Consider the following 19,780-nt stretch of genomic DNA (forward strand, 5'->3'; position numbering starts at 1 on the left):
AAGTGGCCTGCGCCCCGCGGCCCGACGGCGGCCGCACGCTCGTCTTCTCCGAGCGCCCGCTGCGACCCGGCGAGAGCCTCTTCGTGGAGGTGGGCCGCCCGGGGCTGGCGGCGCCCGGCGCGGTAGCCTTCGGCATCACGTCGTGCGACCCGGGCGGGCTCCGGCCCGCCGAGCTGCCGGCCGACCCCGACGCGCTGCTCGACCGAAAGGAGTACTGGGTCGTGGCGCGCGCCGGGCCCGTACCGAACGGCGGCGACGCGCTCAGCTTCACGCTGCGGCCCGGCGGCGACGTGCTCCTGGGCGTCAACGGGCGCCCGCGCGGCCGCCTGCTGTGCGTCGACACCACGCAGGCGCTCTGGGCCTTCTTCGCCGTGCGCGGCGGCGCCGCGGGCCAGCTGCGCCTCCTCGGTGAGTTTCCCGACCGACCGCGCGTGCGCGGGGTTTCCCCGGGGAGCCCGAGGGTACCGCTGGGCAGCTCTAGCCACCGCAGGGGCCCAGACTGGAGCGTGCATTAGCGCCCTCCTGCCTCCACCTAGTCTCTTGATTCAGTAGGGCGGCCCTGAAATGCGGTTCTGACTGCGCCAGGGATGTCCATGTGGCTGCCCTCTCCCCCTCCCCCCCCCCCCCCCCGCGCCCCAGTCCCCACTCTGCCCCCACCGACCTAAGTTCCCGCTGGGGTCAGGGCCTGGAAGGCTTTATGCAGTCGGTAAATGACGGGTACAATTTTTCTTTCTGTTGTTCTATTATATCACTTGTCTTTTACCTACGTAATGCATATTAAGTGTAGGAGAAAAAGTGAATACAACTATACTTAAAAGGGGATATAAGAATAACGCTGCCCAGAGAAAATGGAACGGAGGCTTGAGCCATCTTATTTTAAAATGATTCTTGCCTTCATTCATGCCACAAATGGACACCGAGCACCCACCAGCTGTGGGCCAGGCCCTGGGCTCCAGGATGGGGCATGGCAGAGGACAGGACGCAGGCCATGCATAGGAGGAGCTTAGAGACACAGCTGAATGGACAGCTGCACTGTGTGATGTATGCCACCGCTGAGGGGCTTTTCTCCCACTTGGTGAAACAGGGGTGGTGGCCAGGGAAGGTTCCCAGAGAGCACAGCTCCGTTTTCATGATTCAAGAAGTAGGTCCAAAGGGTAACAGAAACGGTGAACATTTCATGTTCTCTCGTTCAGTTTTACACTCCTGATGCTTCTATGAAACCAATATCATTATCCCATCTCCAGATAAGAAAATTGAAGCACAAAGAGATTAACTGACTCTCCCAGGCACATAGTTGGTCAGCCATGAAGATGTTGGGCAAATTACAGACCCTCTCTGAGCCTCGATTTCCTTCTGTGTAGGGAGGGAGTAGTTACCTGCATCCTGGCATTGTCATGAGGATGAAATGATGAGGTGCATATAATGCTTTCAGCAGGTGCCTGCCACCTACAGCATGTTTAATAAGTTGTATTAGCAATGACTGCTGTCTGCAGGAAGAGGAAGAACGAGGAAACAGTGGTCATCATTTGTTGGTTTAAGGGATGACCATAGTCATCATTTACCCTGAGATGAGTTTGCCTAAGTTCCCACTGGGGCTTTGGCAAGAACTAAGCCTAGAGTCAGTCTTTCTTGCCCTCCTCCCCAGCACCTCCAGAGGAACCAGGATGAGCCCCTGAGTGGTCAGGAAGAGAAGGTAGAATGGAGGCAACTGCTTTTGGAGGCCAGGGATTTGCCCTCCTGATTTCTACCTGACAGCGGCCCCAGCACTGCATTATCTGTCCATTCATCCTCAATTAGGGTAAGGGAAGGAACATCTGTCTCACCTAAAAAATAACCCATTATTATCTGAAGAATAGCTATTGCATTCAATAGCTGTGAATGCAAGGAAGAAAACTCATTTGTGTCAAACACTACTAGGCAGAAATCTTGTAGTTGCAAGTGACAAAACCCCACTCAATGTGCCCTGTACCAGAAGGGAAATGTATGGTTACACATACCTCAAAAGTCTGGGAATGTATTGGATGGATTCAGCAACAGCCGGATGTAGGTGTTGAAAGCATGTAATCGGGATCCCATCCCAAAGCTCACTTTCCTCTCTTGGCTTCACTCTCAGGCAGGCTCTACAGTGCCAGGCTTACCTCCCAATGGGTGTGTGCCTTCCTTCCCAACACCTGTAGTGTTTTAGTGAAGGCCTCTTTGACCTTAGTTGGGTTAGGTAGCCTTAACCATCATTGAGATGCAGGGGTGGAAGATCTTATTGGCCTGGCCTGAATCATGTGAGTGAGGGTGAAGTAAGTGCTTCAAAACCAAATCCTGGTACTGTTTCTGAAATAGACAGGAATGGAGGCTGGGCAGGCAAAGAACAGATGTCCACCACACATGTATGATTCCATTAGTCCTTAGCAGAACCCTGGGAGGTAACTCTTATCCCCCCACTAGACAGATGGGGAAGGTAAGGTGCAAGAGTGAGGAGCCAGGGACTAGCAGAACAGGGCTCACCCCCCCCCACACACACTGCCCCTGATGGAGTCTCTTTGGTCTCAGGCACCCTGCAGTCCAGCCCTGCGACCACGTCTCCATCAGGGTCCCTCAGCGGCTCCCAGGATGATAGTGATTCTGATATGGCCTTCAGTGTCAACCAGTCCTCCTCAGCATCTGAGTCATCCCTGGGTAAGGAGGTATAAGCCCTAGAGGGGGTAGGGGCTGGCAGCTGGCCCGGCTCCTAAAGCTGGGCCAGGGCCTTCTTGAGGCCAAGCAAGGATGGCCACCTTTCCCCCTCCTCTTCCCTGCATCCTCTCCTGTCTCAGCTGTACATTCACCTGGAGGGAGGAGAAATCGAGCTCTGGTATCCCAAAGGCTAATGATGGGACTTGCTTCCTGGGGGAAGGAAGGAAGGAATGGGAACAAAGCCCAGAAGAAAAACCCCAAATTGGTATCTCACAAAATTGTTTCCCCACAAGTTCGGCCATATAAGCGCTGCCTTCCTGGGGTTACCCCAGCAGATCCCACCTGAAAACCACATTACTGAGGTCTGTCTTGTTCTCCCTTTCTACAGTGACGGCACCCAGCTCCCCGCTGAGCCCCCCAGTGTCTCCCGTGTTCTCCCCACCGGAGCCGGCAGGCAGCAAGAATGGCGAATGCACAGTGTGCTTTGACGGTGAAGTGGACACAGTCATCTACACGTGTGGACATATGTGCCTATGCCACAGCTGCGGCCTGCGGCTCAAGAGGCAGGCCCGGGCCTGCTGTCCCATCTGCCGGAGGCCCATCAAGGATGTCATTAAGATCTACAGGCCGTAGCCTGGCCTGCCAGTGGGCCTTGGCCAGAGCAAGGTCACCTTTCTGAAGGCCCCTGGGCCAGGCAACCACCATGGCCGCCAAGGAATCCAAGGGCAGTGGCCATCCCGTCTGCCACTCTCCAATAGTGGGCAAGGCGTGACAGTCATGGAGATGAGGCCCTGGGGGTCTGAGCCCAGGCAAGGGCTGCTTCTGGCTCAAAAGTGCTTTGCCCCCAAAAAGGCCGTCCCAAGAGCAAGCTCAGGAACTGCCTAGCAGACCGCCCTGTCCCTCGGTGACCTCTCAGCTGGGAAGCAGCATTCTCTGTGCAATGCTTTTTGCTGGGGTTGGGCTGAGCGTGTGTGAGAGAGGGTGAGGGGAGGGAGTGGACAGAGAAGAGAGGGAATGTGTGAGAGAATGAGTGAGAGAGAACGCGTAGGTATTTATCCAGGGATCCTGGCTCTAGGAGGTTATTTAACACTAAGGAATGTGCAATCCAGAGCCCAGACGGTAGCGTGACTAGAAATTGTTCACTTTCTGGGGCTGTCACGTCAGCTGGTTTTGAATGTATGAAGCCTGCACCTAAACAGAACTCCCTTGGATGGTATAGAAAAGGGACACTCGGATTTTCTAAAGGAAGGCAAAAATAGCTCATTGTTTACAGCTCCAAAGCAGCAACGCCTTGGGGGGGAAGGTGGGTGGAGAACGTAAAAGAACAATTTGCTTTTTTAGTTTCTTCCTCAGTCCTGGAGGGGAGTTTTGATGGGTGCTACGGCCCACTGAGAGCTCTGGGTGGTGTCATCCCCAGAAGCCTTTTCACCCTCTTCACCCCCTTCACCCCAGACAGCCTAATAATAAGCACAGTGCACCTTGACTTGGTCCCTAGATGCTTTTCACCTGGTCCACCCCTTGCTGTCACCAAGGAGAAGACAAGCAGCAGGTTCTCTTTGCCTGGGGGAGGGAAAGAATCCTGGAGGCAGAGGACTCACCTGGAATTGGAAAGGCCACTCCATCTCCCAGACAGCTCTCCACATTTCCTGCTGTGACTCCCCGGGCCTGGCATTCACCAGCAGCTGTTGGCATCACCAGGGCAACCTGCTGGTGAAGTGGGAGGAGGAAAAGACTTGCAACCAGTTCTGACTCTCAGCTTCTCTTTTGCTGCTGATTACTAAGATGTTAATTGACCATTAAGATGTTAACTAGTAGCTTAGATATTGAAATGCTGACATCCAGACTCTTCCCCCTTCCCAGGACTCTTTGCAGGCATTTCCCCTCTCCCCCACCCTCCTCACCCTGCCTAGGCCCATCTCTGCAGACTCCCAGACCATCTCTGGGCTGATGGGCTGGCCCGGGGCCTCTCTTCCCTTTTTGTCCCCAGTTCTGGGCCCAGCCTCTGCCCGGTCTTGTGCTGTATCTTTCAGGAAGCCCCTGGGCGTCTCTGATTCTCAGTTACCCATCCGTCCAAGATGAAGCCCAGTACCTGCCCACTGCAGAACCTCTGGGAGGCCCAGTATAACATGTAAAAAGTCCAAGACACCCTGCAAAGAATGGGTATCATTTTTAATCACAATTCCTAATCTGTTCATCTGCTGAACAGATGATGGCTGGGAAAGAACATCCAGAGAGTTTTTGCATTCATATGACACATGTTTGCTGGGGCTCTGGGGACCCAGAGCCCACCCCAGTTGGGCCCTTGTCAAATCAAATCCTATAAGCCCAGGTGGTCTTCGTGATGCTCTAGGTCTTGGGCCCCCTGCTTCTCTGCCCGGAAGTGGTCATAGTGTTCTGACCTGATCTCAACTTCAGAACTCTTACTCCTGCAAGAACCCCTAATTGGTTATTTTCCCCCTAGTGAGTCTGGGAAACATGCCCACATTTTACTTTTGTGATGAAAGTTTTGGGGGAGCTACTGGAACCCCAGAGTTTGCCAGTATAAGAGCTGGGGAGGCTAGGCAGCACTCAATGCCCAGCTGAATTTGGCCTGCAGGAGCCTTCCATTTCCCCCATGGGTGATGTGGGCACAGGCCATGTGGGAGAGGACTCATGACCTCCCCTACGGGACTGGTTCTCCAGGCAGCACTGCCCCTGACTGGATTGAGCCATTCACAAGCTCTGGTGGTCTCAGAAGCTAGCAGGAGGCAGATTGTCTTTCCTGCCACTTGCCTTTCCTGACTATCCCCTGGGTTCCAGCCAGGGTCATGTACAGCCACCGTCAGGAAACCAGTGACCGAGGGCCTGGACCTGAGGTGGAGCAGGCCATGCTCCTGGTGACCTGTTACCTGGAACAAAAGGAGAGCTAGTGGCCTGTTTAACTTGCTCTGCAGCTGCTATAAATAGACTCCCTGTTTCCAAGAGGAATTAAGGGGGTGTTTATCTTCTAAAAACCAGACATTTCCTGATGCTCTAAACTGTTTTATTCAGTGCTATAAAGGAACTAGCTGCTCACATGGCCCTCACATGGCAGAAGAAAGAGGAAAGGGAACCCCACTTTTTTCTTTCACATCATTCTGTGCCTTGGCATTGGGCTAGCAAGGCATCTTCATGCGCTAATTCTGTGAGGCAGGTCTTGTTACCCCATTGAGGCGTATGGAAAACACCACTGATTATAAAATACACCATTTTATGTACTGCTAAGGGGAAAAAAAAGGCTGCCAATTCTAACTGCAAGATGTCACAGCTATACAATTCATTCTAATCAGAGACTTGAAATGTGGAAAAACTGTGCGACTTAGGACTGATGAAACGCAGGGTTGTGCCCACCTGATGGGTAAGGGAGCCAAGGCCCTACGAATGAAGTGACTTAGGATCAAACTCACTAGGTGGCGGGGCTGGGACTCAAACATAGGAGTATCTGGTGCTGACTCCCACACTCTCCACTGCCTGGCCCCAGCCCCCCAAAGCTTGAGACTGCCTTGAGTTTTCTTTTTTGAAACTTCTCTGGGCAGTTCCTGGGGAAGCCCGGGCACCCGCACCTGTATGGAGAGTTCCAGCTCTAGGCTGTGGTCCCTCTGCCACCCATACTCTGGAAGGACATGTGTCCTTCCTTTCAGGCTCATCTTCCCACTGCCCACCTTTTCCTGGCAGAGCTGAGCTCCGTGAGGTCCCGAGTCCAACCCGAAGGCCTCCTTTTGTTACACAGGAGCGCACACATGAGGCAGCTTGGGGGAGCAAACGAGCGCCTTGTTCCGCCACCTTCCTGGGCCTCAGCACCACCACCCCCTCAAGCAGGGATTCCAGGGGTAAGAAGGGGGAGACCAGAAGACACTCCTTTGTTGTGGTCTTGTGCCTATTTTGAGCCATCAGAGAAGCTGGGCCATTTCCAAGTCAAAACAACCTCCTTTTTCTAGTCCATTCCCAGAACTGGGAGTCTTCTGGGATTTAGCCTCACAGGGCAGCTGCTCCCCTAAGTGCAGCAACACTTTGCTCAACACCCACTCATCAGCATGGCCTCTTCTGGACGGCGGTGTTGGGAATTGGGACTAAAGACAAAGCCTGCAGGAAGCAGATTGTCCAGAGCAGGAGATGGACAGATGTGTAAACTTTTATTTGATCCCTCTGGTGTTGGGGCCTATACTACCACGTAGTAGGTACTCATTAAAGGTTACTGAAGGAATCAGAAATCAAGTTATGAATGCTCAGGGGGTTGGTAAAACATCACACTCACACACACACACACACACACACACAGTCATTCAACAAACATCTGCTGAGCGCCTACCAGGTGTGGGGTGCTGGGAATGAAGAGCTGAGAGGATAGCCCTAGCTCTACCTTCAGAAGGAGAGGCATTAACAGGATAATAAGACACTGGGGACAGAATCCTTTGGGGTTTCTTGGCCATTCTGTTGCCTTCGGGGATTTATCCTGGTGAGTGCCCATGACTGCTCTCCTGACCCGGAACCTCCTGCATGCTTCCAGAAGCCTCCTCCGCATTAGAAATGCCAGGCACCTTGCAGTCAGTGAGCTGCCACCAAAATGGCCTTGGGCAGAACCCTCAAAGGTTCCACTGCTGGATGATTACCTTCAAGTCCCGCCAGGGGGACATGTGGGGAGAGGCCTACCTGCTCCTTTCAGGCGGGACGGGATGCTGGAATCAATCCCCGAGTCCCCAGACAACCCCGTCAGTTCCAGTTGAGAATGGGCTTGCACAAAATCTTGGAGAATGAGAGGCAATAACCTCCCCCTGCTCGATCCCATCTCTGCCCCAGTTTTGGCAGAGGGACGCCCGCTCAGGAACACGTGGCCTCCTGGCATTTCTCAGTATTTAACTGTGTGTCTTTTCCAAGCCCTAATGAAATGACTTGTACAACAATCTGTCTGTGCCTTATGAAAGTGTCTGTGCACTTTTTATCCTTTTTAAAAGCAACGTTAAAAAGTGGGCAAGGGACTAGCATACATGGTAGTGTTCTAGAAATATGTGCTAATCACTTAAACCCTTCTGCATTATGTTTTTGATGTAGGAGTGATAAAGTGTACGTCTCTCATCCCATCCCCCCACTACCTGTGTACAGACCTTTTTAAAAATGTCTCTTATTCTTATTTTTCTGATTCAATACTGTGACTTCTCCAATACAATCTAATCTTTGGGAATCTGTAATAAAGGTTTTAAAACTTGGGGGTGTGGTTGGGGAAGGGTTTGCACTGGTCCCGTGTGTTGTGCTTTGCCTGTTGTGTGTTTTGGTTTTTGTCTATTTTTATCTGTTTTATATTAACATAATTTTTCTGTTTAAAAAACAAATACAACATTGGCTTGTTAAAAAAGAAAGTTTCTTCAGTACTCAATTTTAAAAATCACAACTGCACATACCGCTGGGGAGTGAAGGTGAGGGATACAAAGCATTGCCAACCTTGAGGAAACATCTTGCACAACGCCCATAGAGTCCTGAAAATGTTTGATCCTTTTGCCACCTAATTTTGTGAAAATATCACAAGGAAAGAATTCTAATCAAGGATAAGCTCTGTATGTGAAGATACTCATTGCAGCAGTATTTATAATGATAAAAAATTACATAAGCCACCCTAACTTCCAACAGCCAGAGTGAACTCGCCAGAACTCTTGGTTGCAAGTGACAGAACCCAAACTCGAACTGGTTTAAAGGGATTAAAAAGCTCACCTAACTCAAAAGTCCAGTATCATGAACCCAAGAACCCACTTCAGGTACAACTGGATCCTGAATCTAAAACGCTGGAGCAGGTCTCTCCCCCTTCTCGTTCTGCCCTCCAGAGCCACTCTCAGGCAGGCTTCCGACGCAACTAGCCACGGCGCAGACGCAATCCATATCCTATATCCCCTGCGTGGGCCCACCTGGATCACGTGTCCCTTCCTGAGCCAATCACAGAGGCCAGGGAAATACAGCGTTCTGATTGGCCACCTAGGACATGCGCTCAATTCCCTAGCTGCTACCCTAAAACTGAATTGGGAATCGCAGTCTCCGTGGGAAATTTGCACAGCGAGGACTGAGTGTGGGGCAGACAGGAACAACCCAGCTTTTCTCTGAGAAACGTTGAATGAACCATGATATACATGTGGATCCAGTTGCTAGTATACATGTGAAGCTAGACAGCCTCGTCCTCACCATGACATTGGGCAAGACACTTAAGGTCTCTGTGCCTCAGTTTTATTATCTGCAAAGCAAGAATAAGAAGAGCTGATTTGAGGATGGGTGTAAGTTATTGAGATCACGCTGGTGATATGCTAGGCACAGCAACTGGCACTCGGCAAGGAGTTTATAACACGGGAACGTGTTATGTCAAAGTATGGTGGGAAAAATCAAGATATAAAGTTGTGCATACACTCTGATCTCATGGAATCAAAAACAAGAACCAACAGCCCCCAAACCTGACTGTGCATTGGAATGACCAACAGGAAAGAAGCAAAATCTCCAGGGGGGGCTGTGTCTGGACAGTGGTATTATTTGACTTTCCCCCACCGCGTTTTCTAAATTTTCTCTAACGACGAATTATGACTTTTCATTTAAACTTGTTACCGGAAAAATTATCTCCCTTCTCTGCAAAAATCCGATGAAAACAGCTAGCCCTTGCTGGAATTCTTCAGGAATTCCCAGGCTGATTGTCTGGAGTTTGAGATCCAAATTTAGTCACAGTGGAGATAAAGGCCTGCAAGCTTCCAGTGGAGGCCAGGCCAGGCTGACCAGTTTGGTTGGGCTTCCTCCAGGCGGGGCTGCAGGGCCCAGATTTCTGGAGGTGGAGCCTTGCAGTGATATCAGGATTAGGGCATGTGGGGGGGGGGGGGACGGGGAGGGAGAAGGTGGAGCTGCCCAGACCTGCTTTTCCCGGCTTGCCAAAACAGCCTGGGTTGGTGACACTGAGTTTGGGGAGCAATGGGGTAAGAGAAATTAAGTTGCGTTTCTGAAGCAGAAGAAACCAGGATGTTCGTACTTCTCTCAATGAATCTTCACAACAATGTCGGTCTCCTCTCATTTTATAGGTGAGGGAACCAGGGTCCCTCCAAGGTGAAAGAAGGATTGGACCCTAGGTGGGCCCGTTCCAGAGCTAAGGCAAAATGTGCCTCTGAAAGATCTCACCCATTTCTACTAGGCCAGGGGACATTTTCATAGGTGCCATCAAGATTTCTTTTTAATAAAGGGGGGGGGGAGGCCATACTAATCTAGACTTTGGGTTGTAAGAGACTGAAACTCAACTCAAGAAGGACATCTTGGGGCGCCTGGGTGGCTGAGTCGGTTGAGCGTCTGGCTTCGGCTCAGATCACGATCTCACAGCTCGTGAGTTCGAGCCCCACATCAGGCTTTGTGCTGACAGCTTGGAACCTGGAGCCTGCTTCAGATTCTGTGTCTCCCTCTCTCTCTCTGCCCCTAACCCACTCGTATCCTGTCTCTGTCTCTCTCAAAAATAAATAAACATTTTTTTAAAATTTTTTAAAAAAGGCATCTTAAGAAACAATTCACACAACTAAACAGGTCAACTCCTGGCTTCAGCAATGGCTGGATCTAGGTGTCCACATGATATCATCAGGCATCTGCCTCTGTCTCAGTTCTGCTTTCCTCTGAGTTGACACCACTCTCAGGCAGGCTCTCCCTTTGTGAACCAAGATGGTCTCCAGTGGCTCCTCACTCATATCATACCAGCTTAGTGACCCTTTAAAAACCTTTCAGGAAAAGTCCCAGGGTGTCTTTCTTTTGACCCCTTGAATCAAAAGCCCAACCCCTAAATCACTTTCTGTCACATACGCACGCTTGTCACAAAACCAAGTATGACATGACCCTTGCCCTCAAAGACCAACCAATCCAGAGGGGAACACTCATAAACAGAGTGCTCAGACCCGTGTGGTTCTGAGGCTGCCAGGACAGATCAAATTCAAGACATAAAGGCTGTAGATCATTCAGGGATATAATTTAAACATCCTTCTTTCTCCTGGCTGTTCAGGCTTTCACTGATGCCTGGGTCATGCTTCCTGGCACATCATATTTCTCTAAGGTTTCAATGTACGAAGCCTGTGCCCTGACCCTCACCACCACCTGACCGTTGCCATCCTGCTGCCTGAAGCACAGCCAGCCTCAGAGGAGTTCTGTACGGAGACTTTTCTTTCCCCCTTTCCCTGGGTTCCTGCGGACAAGCAATCCTCCACAGGGATAATATCATCTGATGAGCACATACTATGTGGTGAGGACTTCCATTACATCTCTGAATCCTCACGACAGCTCTTCGAAGTATCATTACTTCCATCTTGTAGGAGGGGAAACCAAGACTTCAGATTAGGCAACTTCATGCCATTCCATATGGCCTCTCAAAGACAAAAGGATTTCGTCTCTTTCTTTTTGTTCTTAGTTCCCAGGATAGAGACCCAGCGGTTTCCAGGGACAAAGGGTCCCGGAACATAGGCACTGTGATTTCGTTGATCCCACAAACCGCCCGTGAGGTAGATATTATAGTCCCATTTTACAGACAAGGGTAAAGAGGCTCAGAGAGGGCAGTGACCTGCCCCAAATCACACAGGTGTGAGCTGTGGAGTCAGAATTTGACCAGGTCTGACGCTTTCCACAGCATCACTGTTTGTGGGGAAATTGTCCGAAGGAGGCTGTGGGGGGAAGGAGTAAGAGGAGGGGGAGGAGAAAAGAGATGAAAGGTTGGGAGAGGGGGGAGGGAATCAGGCTGTGCGTCTAGAAGGACAAAGAGAGAAAGCCGCCCATCAGGGTCCTGGACTTACATAATGACCATTAGTCTAACTCCAGGGCCAGGGAATCTTCCCCTCTCCCTTCAGGCTCAATTCTCCTGGCTCTTGGAAGCTGGTTTTGGCTCCCACACAAGGACGTGGAAAACATGACTATTCCAGGCATCCACAATAGGAACAGAGCCCCGACCTTGGCTGTTAAATGCACCCAGGGGAAGCTTCCAGAAGCCCAGGGGCCGCTACATCAATACAAAGTGCCTGGGGCAGCCTAGTCTTCTGTCCTCAGCCCTCTCCCCTCCTGGCTGGGGCCTGCCCAGGTGTAAACCTTTCTTCCTGGGTAGAGAGCCTCAGACTGCCCTCTCCTGCCTCTTCCCAGCTGCCAGGGGAAAGGCTTTAGCCATCCTCTGAGGAATCCAAAGGGCCTGCTTCGGAGCCCGCAGGACAGGCCTGAGTTCATGTCCACACTCTGCCCCAACAAGCAAGGCCACTTGGCCTCCCCAAGGGGCCTCCAGAGGTGCTGTTTATCCCAAAGCTTGTGTGGATGTGGCCCCTGGAGTTGTGCAATGAGGAGCTACCTCCCGTAGGTCTCACTTCCCTGCCTCTAGGTGGGGCCTGCAGGACTATTCCCTCAAGCCCGCAGAGGGAGGAAGAGCGGCTGATTGTGGCAGAAAGAAAATGTCCCCTGGGGACCTTCGCCCAGGGAGGCAGCATCCTGGCATCCCAGCTTGGAGCAGCTGTTTCCAGTGTGTTGGTGCCTAACAGGGAGGTGGGGTGGAGGTGAGGGGATGAGGTACAGCACAGAAGACAGGCGAGCCTGGGGTCCAGGCCTGCCTCTCCCGTGGGATCACGAGCAAGTCACTGACCCTGTCTAAGCCTCAGTTTCTGGATCTCTGAGTTGAGAGGATCTCAGCCCCCTCGTGGCTTGTCAAGATGAACCAACTGAGTCAGAAAGTGACTGGCACTTAGGGGGTGCTCAGTAATGGTGGTTATTGTTGTTACCAGTGTTAGAGGCCATTTCGCTTCCTCATCCCATTACCCGCCCCCACCCCGGCTGGGTGTTCCTTCAGGTCCTGTACTGCCTCAGGAGTTGGCCCCGCGACACTGTCAGCAGCATCTACAGGTGACCAGCACAAGGTCTACCAAATAGTAGAACCGCGATATTTATATCCCCCGCCCCCGGGGTGCAATTTCTGGCGTTAGCACACCTCCTTCCCACAAGGAATGAAAGCAAGGGGCAATCAGATGGTGGGGGGCTTGCCAGGCCCCTGAGCTTGCCCCGGCCCCTCGCCCCTTGCTTGTTTTGGCTCCCCATCAAGAATGCTGGCCCAGGCCTGGGAGGCTGACTGACCTCGGACTCCAGAGGGAAAGTCACACTTTTGCTCAACTCCCAGGAGCAGCCCTACATTCCAGGAGGGGCGTGGGAAGGGCCAGGCCTTGCCCTAGCTAAGCTGAGTGGGGAGCTGCCTGCAGCCTGGCCACGCTCATAGCCTCAGCACTGACCATGCCCACCTCCATACCCCCCAGGGAGATCTGCCCCACGAGGGAGGATTGGAGGAAGGGGGTGGGGCATACAGGATGCCCCTTGCCACCCCAGGACAGAAATGTAAGAAATTTACCGGTGCGATGTCTCTGGCCTTCCCCATCCACCCCCGTCTCCCTTGCTAGCTAACGCTCTTCTCCCTTTTCTGGCACCACCTCCCCCCACCCCCAACCTTCAAAAAAACAAACAAACAAAAAAGAACCCTCTCCATTATTCTGAGCAATTCTAATCTTCCTTCAGCTTCTGCCCTCTCTGAGAGATGGTCCCAGGTAGTCCCAGGGCTATCTAGATTTGACTCCAGGGCCATCCCTCCTGGCCAAGTCTTTCTTTCCACCCTGGGAGGGGTTCAGTTGGAGTTGTTCTTAACAGAGGCCAGGCTACTGAACAAGGCTCCCCTGAGGAGGTCACACGAGAACTGGGCCTTGGGGGGTGGATAGCAGTCGGCCAGCAGAGACCGGCCCAAGCACACTCTGCAGAAGGGAGCTGCCCCAACACAGAGGATTCAGGGCAGTTGTGCTGGAAAAGCAGACCAGGGCCCCGGGCAGAGGTCCCCAGGAGACATTTTCCTTCTGCTATAACCAACCTCTTTTCCCCCAAGAGGTTCCCAGGACTCTGCTGGCTAGTGACCCCTAGGCAGGCTTACTCCGGAGCCCCAGATAGGGCACAGGGCAGTGGAGTTGCCGGGGCAGAGGGTCAGGAAGCAGGATGATCTTGTGAGGGCCCCATTCCGTTGGAACTAACTTTTCCCTATTCTCACCTTAAGGCTCAAGTCCCCAGGTCCAGAGAAGAGGGCTCTCTGGGCTCCTCCTTGGGAGGGTCTGGCAGTTTCTTTGCAGAAGATGGAGCACTGTCGCCCTCTAGTGGTCTTGGGAGAGGGCGCAAAGACTTGAGGAGAAAGAAACTGCCGGACAGGCCGTCAAGGTTCAAGCGCTGGTTAAGCCTGCTGCCCTCACCCCACCTTTAGCAGATCCTTGAGATGTCACCAGATGACCTGAGAATCCAGACTCCTGCGAATGGCCTTGTGGATCCAGGTAAGCTTGAGGAGGACAAGCTAGGGTGACACTGGGGCGCGGCTGAGGTTACATCAGAGCCTGTGGTTGGGCTGAAGCTTTGGTGGGGACGGACTGGGGCTGGGACCCTGACAAGTTTCTCCCCCAGACCCTGCAGTCCTAGGAGGGTGCTAGCTGGCCCCTAACTCTGGTCCGCATCTCAGGCCACTGAGCTGAGTGGCCCAGTCTAAGCCCTACACAAAACCGTGTGTCAGGCACACTGAAATTAAACAAGTAGGGGGAAATGCAGTAAAAAGGAATCCTCAAGACATTAATGCTAAGTGAAATAAGCCAGTCACAAAAGACAACTACCATACGATTCCACTTACATACAGTCTCTAGAGCAGTCAAATTCATAGAGAGAGAAAGCTGAATGGAAGCTACTGGGGGCCGAGGGAGGGGGCAGTTAGAGTTTAACGGGCACAGAGTTTCTGTCTGGGAAGATGAAAAATGTTCAGGAGATGGATGGTCGTGATGGCTGCACAATGAAGATGTACTTCATGCCACAAACCTGTACAACTCAAAAATGGTTAAGATGGTAAATTTTACGTAATGCGTGTTTTACCATAATTTTTTTTTTAATTGGAAAAAAAATCCTCAAATATAGAAGAGGAATGGAGGTACTGCTAAAACTTCCTCTGTGGCCATCGGGGGGTGACTCCCATACACTTGTGTCCCAGTCTGCTGGGGCCACCATACAATACAACAGACTGAGGGGCTTAAACAACAGAAACGTATCCTCTCACAGTTCTGGAGGCTGCAAGTCCAAAGTTAGGGTGCTGGCAGGGCGGGTGGGTGGTGACTCTCTTCCTGCCTTGGCAACGTGTCCTGGCATGGCCTTACCACCGTGCACACGCAGAGCGAGTGATCTCAGGTGTCTCGTCTTCTTGTGAGGACGGCAGTCCTACTGGATGAGCTCCCCCTTATGACCTCATTTAACCTTAATTATCTCCCCGAAGGCCCCATTTCCAAATGCAGTCACACTAAGGGATCAGGATTTCAACATACGAATCCTGGAAATATCGTTATTATTGTTTAATGCAGGAAGGGACTGGAGGGTGGGAAAAGAGATCTAACAAGGCGAAGCGGCCGTCTAGAGAGTTGGCCATGGAGAGCCCGGTCCAGGGAGCAAGTTTAGTTAACACCGCACACTCTCTGCTTCACCAAACTTGCCACCAGGGAGTGGGGCAGAAATGGATGTTGATGTTACAAGAGAGGGGCCAGGGTAAACCCAGGACAATGTGGGCACCCTGATCTAGACTGAGAGAATCAAGGGAAGTTTCTGGGAGGAGGCAACTCCTGAGGAGCATCTTGAAGGGGGAGTAGATGGTCTCTGGGTGGAGCAGAAAAAGAAAGGTTTTCTAGGTAGCTGGAACAGTGGGTGCAAAGGCCCTGAGGCAGCTTAATTCTGGCCTCGGTGACTCATTAGGCTAATAATAACAACAACAAAAAAAAGTATATCAAGGAGCTGGTTTGGAGAGGATATATTCTCCACCTTGAGGATAGCTTTTGAATATTTCTTTTTATTTATTTATTTATTTTTAATTTTTTTTTCAACGTTTTATTTATTTTTGGGACAGAGAGAGACAGAGCATGAACGGGGGAGGGGCAGAGAGAGAGAGGGAGACACAGAATCGGAAACAGGCTCCAGGCTCTGAGCCATCAGCCCAGAGCCCGACGCGGGGCTCGAACTCACGGACCGCGAGATCGTGACCTGGCTGAAGTCGGACGCTTAACCGACTGCGCCACCCAGGCGCCCCTGAATATTTCTTTTTAAATAATCCTTGCTATTTTCCCTTCTTCCTTTACATAAAATAGAAAACACCGAAGCCCCGATTCACCTGTTAAGCACCTCCCCAGAGCGGCAGTTGCAACACTGATAAATTGCAAAACCGCCCAACTACTGCTAAGCAGTTAAATCGGATTAAATCAGGACAGTGAGTCTGCAAGGGCTGTTTATCATTCTCTACTGGTTTGCAAGGGAAGAAGGGAGTTGTGTTCTGGGTGGGGGCTGAGATGTGGCCTCTGTTAACTCCATGACCCCAACAAAGTGATTGGTACTTGTTACCCTTGGTTTCTATAGTAACATAATAGTCATGCAATAGCCCCAAACCACCTAGACCTCTCACTGCAGGATCTGGGAAGAGTGAAACTGTGAACACCCCCCCCCCCGGTGGCCTTCAAGAACCCACTCACCTCTGCTAGAGAGAACAGTAACCCTATCAGGCTCAGGCCACCCCCTCCTTCATAGAGAAAAGAGAGAGGATATGTGGGTCCACCCCAATTCTGCCCCTCTGTTGTCCCCCTACAGTTCCCACCCTCATCACTCCCACTCTGCACTTTGGGGCACCCTGTGCCCCAGCCAGAGTAAGCCGCCTTTACAAAAGTGGAAGGCTCTTACTTAGGTTTTAAATATTAACTGAGTCTCCCTGGCCCCTGGCACTTCCCTCCCTCACCTGGGACCTCTCCTCCCCTCCCCTCCATACTCACTGGAAAGATGTCACAGGGCAAAAAGCAGATGGGGTGCAAGCGGTCAGCATGTAACAGATGCTCTAGGGCCAGTCTGGGTCATTGTGTGGATGGCTCCTGAGTCCTACGCCCACCCCCCATCCACATCTTGGCACGATACCAGCCCCTGCCACTTGGCCATGACTTTGGGGGAAAGGGATAGCACCCCAGTGGAATGGGGTCTCAAAACAGAAATGAAGTTGTGAGGAAAATAAGCTCATTTCATGCTCGCCTGGGTTTACGGATTGGGATTCATGCCCACTGTATACATGCTTGCCTACCCCACTGGAATGGTCCCCCTGCCCCCACTCCACGCACATCCACTCACACACATTGCACCTGGGTCATGCCTATTCGCCTGCTCTCCATTCAAACCTCACAGTTTCCACGTGACCTGCCCCAGAAAGCCTTCCCTGGCAGACCCCACCCCTCCCCCCTGCACTGCCAGGCTGGGTTAATCTGTACTAATTTGCTTATGTCTCTGCCTCCTTTGGTGAACCATTAGCTCCTCAAGGGCAGGGATGGGATCGAATCCACTCTTGTATCCCTGGTGCCCAGAGCGGTGCCCACCTCTTCGTAGGCACCCCCAGATGTCTCTCCAGTTAAAGACATGACTACCCGGTGGGTGAGGAAGTCAGACAGGGCGAAGGGGGTCCAAGAGGGAGTTATTTCTGATAGCTGCCGAGATTGGCTTCCCTCAGACTGGACCTGGTGGACCTTTATAAGGTTGATCACCCTCAAGAAACCGCATAGAATGTTGCTAAGCCTTCTGCCATCTCCACCTGAATCAGCATTAGGGAAAAGAGATCTCTCCTTCCAGAGTGCACGGCCCTCCCTGTTTTCTACCTGTTAACTCTTCATTCAATAAACTTTTACTGAGCCTCCCCACGTCCCAGGTGTAAACGGCCCTTTACTTCCTTATGCTTTTCACGTCCATGATATTCCCTTTGATCCATTCCACTCTGGTTGCTGACTTGGGACAGTTATTCTTTTTTCTGGTCTAGGCTTCATTCCCCTTCTTTTGGAAACAGCACCTCAATTTTCCTCGGTGGAGGGGGGGGAATCCCACCCAGTCCCACCCCTGTGGATCCCGCCAGCTGGTCTCATTCCCTTGGCTGAGAGCTATGCACCCGGCCTGGCCAATCAGCGCTTCCCACCTCCTCCTGACCCCGCCCCCCCCCACCTCCTCCATCATCCACACAGCAGCTGCAGGGACTTTCTCGAAACATTAACCAAATTATAGAATCCCTCTGCTTAAAATCCTCCAAAGAGTCTGCCATCCAGCCCAAAGTTCCTCACCAGGGCCCGCAAGGCCTTGCCACGTCGCGGTTTCAGCGTAAATGTCACTTACTTAGAAATACCCTTCAAGACCACACTCTGCAGATGTCTGTTTCAGCACACGTTGTTCAGAGCATTTATCGCCTTTTGTCGGCTTGCTTTCTCTCTCACCCCATCGGATGCTGGGCGGAAGCAGAGACGGGTCTATCTTCCTCACTTTTTATCCCCAGCACCTGGCACACAGTAAGAGCTCAATCGATCTTTGGAGAAGCTGTGGGCAATGACCTGGGGCTGGGGAGAGGCCAGGCAGATGTGCCTGGCCACCGCAGGGGTCCAGGGCAAAAATGGTGGTGGTCTGCACTCCGGAGGTTGGCAGGCCAGATTTGGCCCATGGGTCACGGTTTGTGGATCCCTGCCCCACCATGCTGTGGGTGGATAAGCTAAAAAGGAAGACATCGATGATGTTGAATGGAGGGAAAATCAAATAAGCAAGGCTCCCGAGAAAGCCAGAGGGGATCCAGAGCCCAAAAGGCAAGGCGGCCGTGGTGGGGAGAAGGACATCTGCTGTGTGGCAGGAGTGAGAAGGTGTCTACGATGAGGGAAGGTGGTAGGTTTGGTGGTGGGAATGTGCGCTTTGCCCCTAGAGACCTCTTTTACTCCACGAAGAATGAGCTGAGATCATCAGCTGCGAGGAAAGAAGTCAGGCTTGAGAAAAGACAGCTAGGAGGAAACTGTGTTCTCAGAACTGGACAGAAAACCTAGAGAACCACGGGAGGATTGCAAGGCAGCAGTGTCTGAGGACGACAGGGTCCCTAGAGTGCAGTGGGGTCAGGCGGCCGAGGGGCAGAGGAAGAGAAGGGAGGTGGGGGGTGGTGACGCTCAGGGCCTGGGTGAGCCACTCCCGCGAGCCTCCAAGTCCCCCCACGTGAGGTCCCGTCTTCTGTGAATTAGGGGGCATCCAGGGGGGTGGCAGATGGCAGCCGTGAGGTGGGAGAGACGGCAGTGTAGCCAGATGACAGAATCTCAAGGAGAGGGGGGGACCTGCTGGGAATCTACAGATCCATCCCATCCCTGGCCCCCCAGGAACCTGGTGGAAGTGTGGAAACGTATGAGCGTGTCCTCAGGGGCAGCCCGGCTCCAGTGCAGGGAGAAGAGGAAGCAACTGCTCAGAGCAGCAGCCCCTGATCTCAGAACAGAAGGGGGGCTGGGAGGTGCGTGAGTGTGCACGTGAGTGCCTGTGTCCAGCGTTGAGTGCAGGAGCATATGTGAAGGGGCATTAGTGTGAGCATGTGTGAATATGTGAGGGGGTGAGTGTGAGTGTGCAACTATGTGGGTGGGAGTGATGTGCGTGTGTATGGGTGGTGTAAGGATGTGCTGAGTGCGGGCACGAAAGTGTGTGTGCACGTTAGTGTGCGAGTGCGTGTGAATATATGGGTAGCTGAGTGTCCCTGCGTGTGAGCGTGAATGTGTTTGCGGGCATGAGGTTCTGGGAGTGTTGAGTATGTGAATGCGGGTGGGTGAGTGTGAGGTGTGCAAGAGAGGGTTGGTGTGTGGGTGGGTGAGTGGAGGCGGGAGTGTGTGTTGTGCGAGCGACAGAGAGGGGGCAGGGGGGGAAGGAGAGAGAAGAGGGGGGTGGGCAGGATCGGGCCAGCTGAGGGGTTTTACTGGTGCTACAGGCCCCAGTGAAAGTCTGGAAGCAGAAGGAAGGCCCGGAAGGCTGGGAGGGAGGGCTGGGAGGCATGGCGGGATCACCAAAGGTCTGCCAGGGAGATGGGCGGTCACCCTGCTCAGCTCCTGTGGCCCTGAGGCTCCCTCAGCTGAGTGGTGGCTTCTAGGCCAATTATTGCTGTTTTCTGAATCGCTACCATGTATTTTTATCAGCAATTCTAAGAATGGAACAGTATTCCGTTGATTGGATGATCCACAATTTATTCACCTTCCCCCCCCCCCCCTTTTTTTTATTTTAGAGAGAACACAAATGA

At 52.4% G+C, this 19,780-nt stretch overlaps 1 protein-coding gene across 1 annotated transcript in view; it reads left to right on the forward strand.

Annotated features, from left to right (window-relative positions):
* NEURL1B (neuralized E3 ubiquitin protein ligase 1B) overlaps nucleotides 1–7,911 on the forward strand; it is a 38,852-nt gene extending 30,941 nt beyond the window's left edge. Inside the window, exons 5-7 of the mRNA XM_040492843.1 lie at nucleotides 4–408; nucleotides 2,545–2,670; nucleotides 3,056–7,911. Coding sequence (XP_040348777.1) covers nucleotides 4–408; nucleotides 2,545–2,670; nucleotides 3,056–3,300 — 776 coding nt within the window. The 3' untranslated portion in view covers nucleotides 3,301–7,911. The remainder of the gene's footprint in view (nucleotides 1–3; nucleotides 409–2,544; nucleotides 2,671–3,055) is intronic.
* Nucleotides 7,912–19,780: the final 11,869 nt, after the last annotated feature.

The sequence above is a fragment of the Herpailurus yagouaroundi genome, unplaced genomic scaffold, assembly GCF_014898765.1.
Source record: "Herpailurus yagouaroundi ecotype Mexico unplaced genomic scaffold, PumYag 29, whole genome shotgun sequence".
Classification (NCBI taxonomy): Eukaryota; Metazoa; Chordata; class Mammalia; order Carnivora; family Felidae; genus Herpailurus; species Herpailurus yagouaroundi.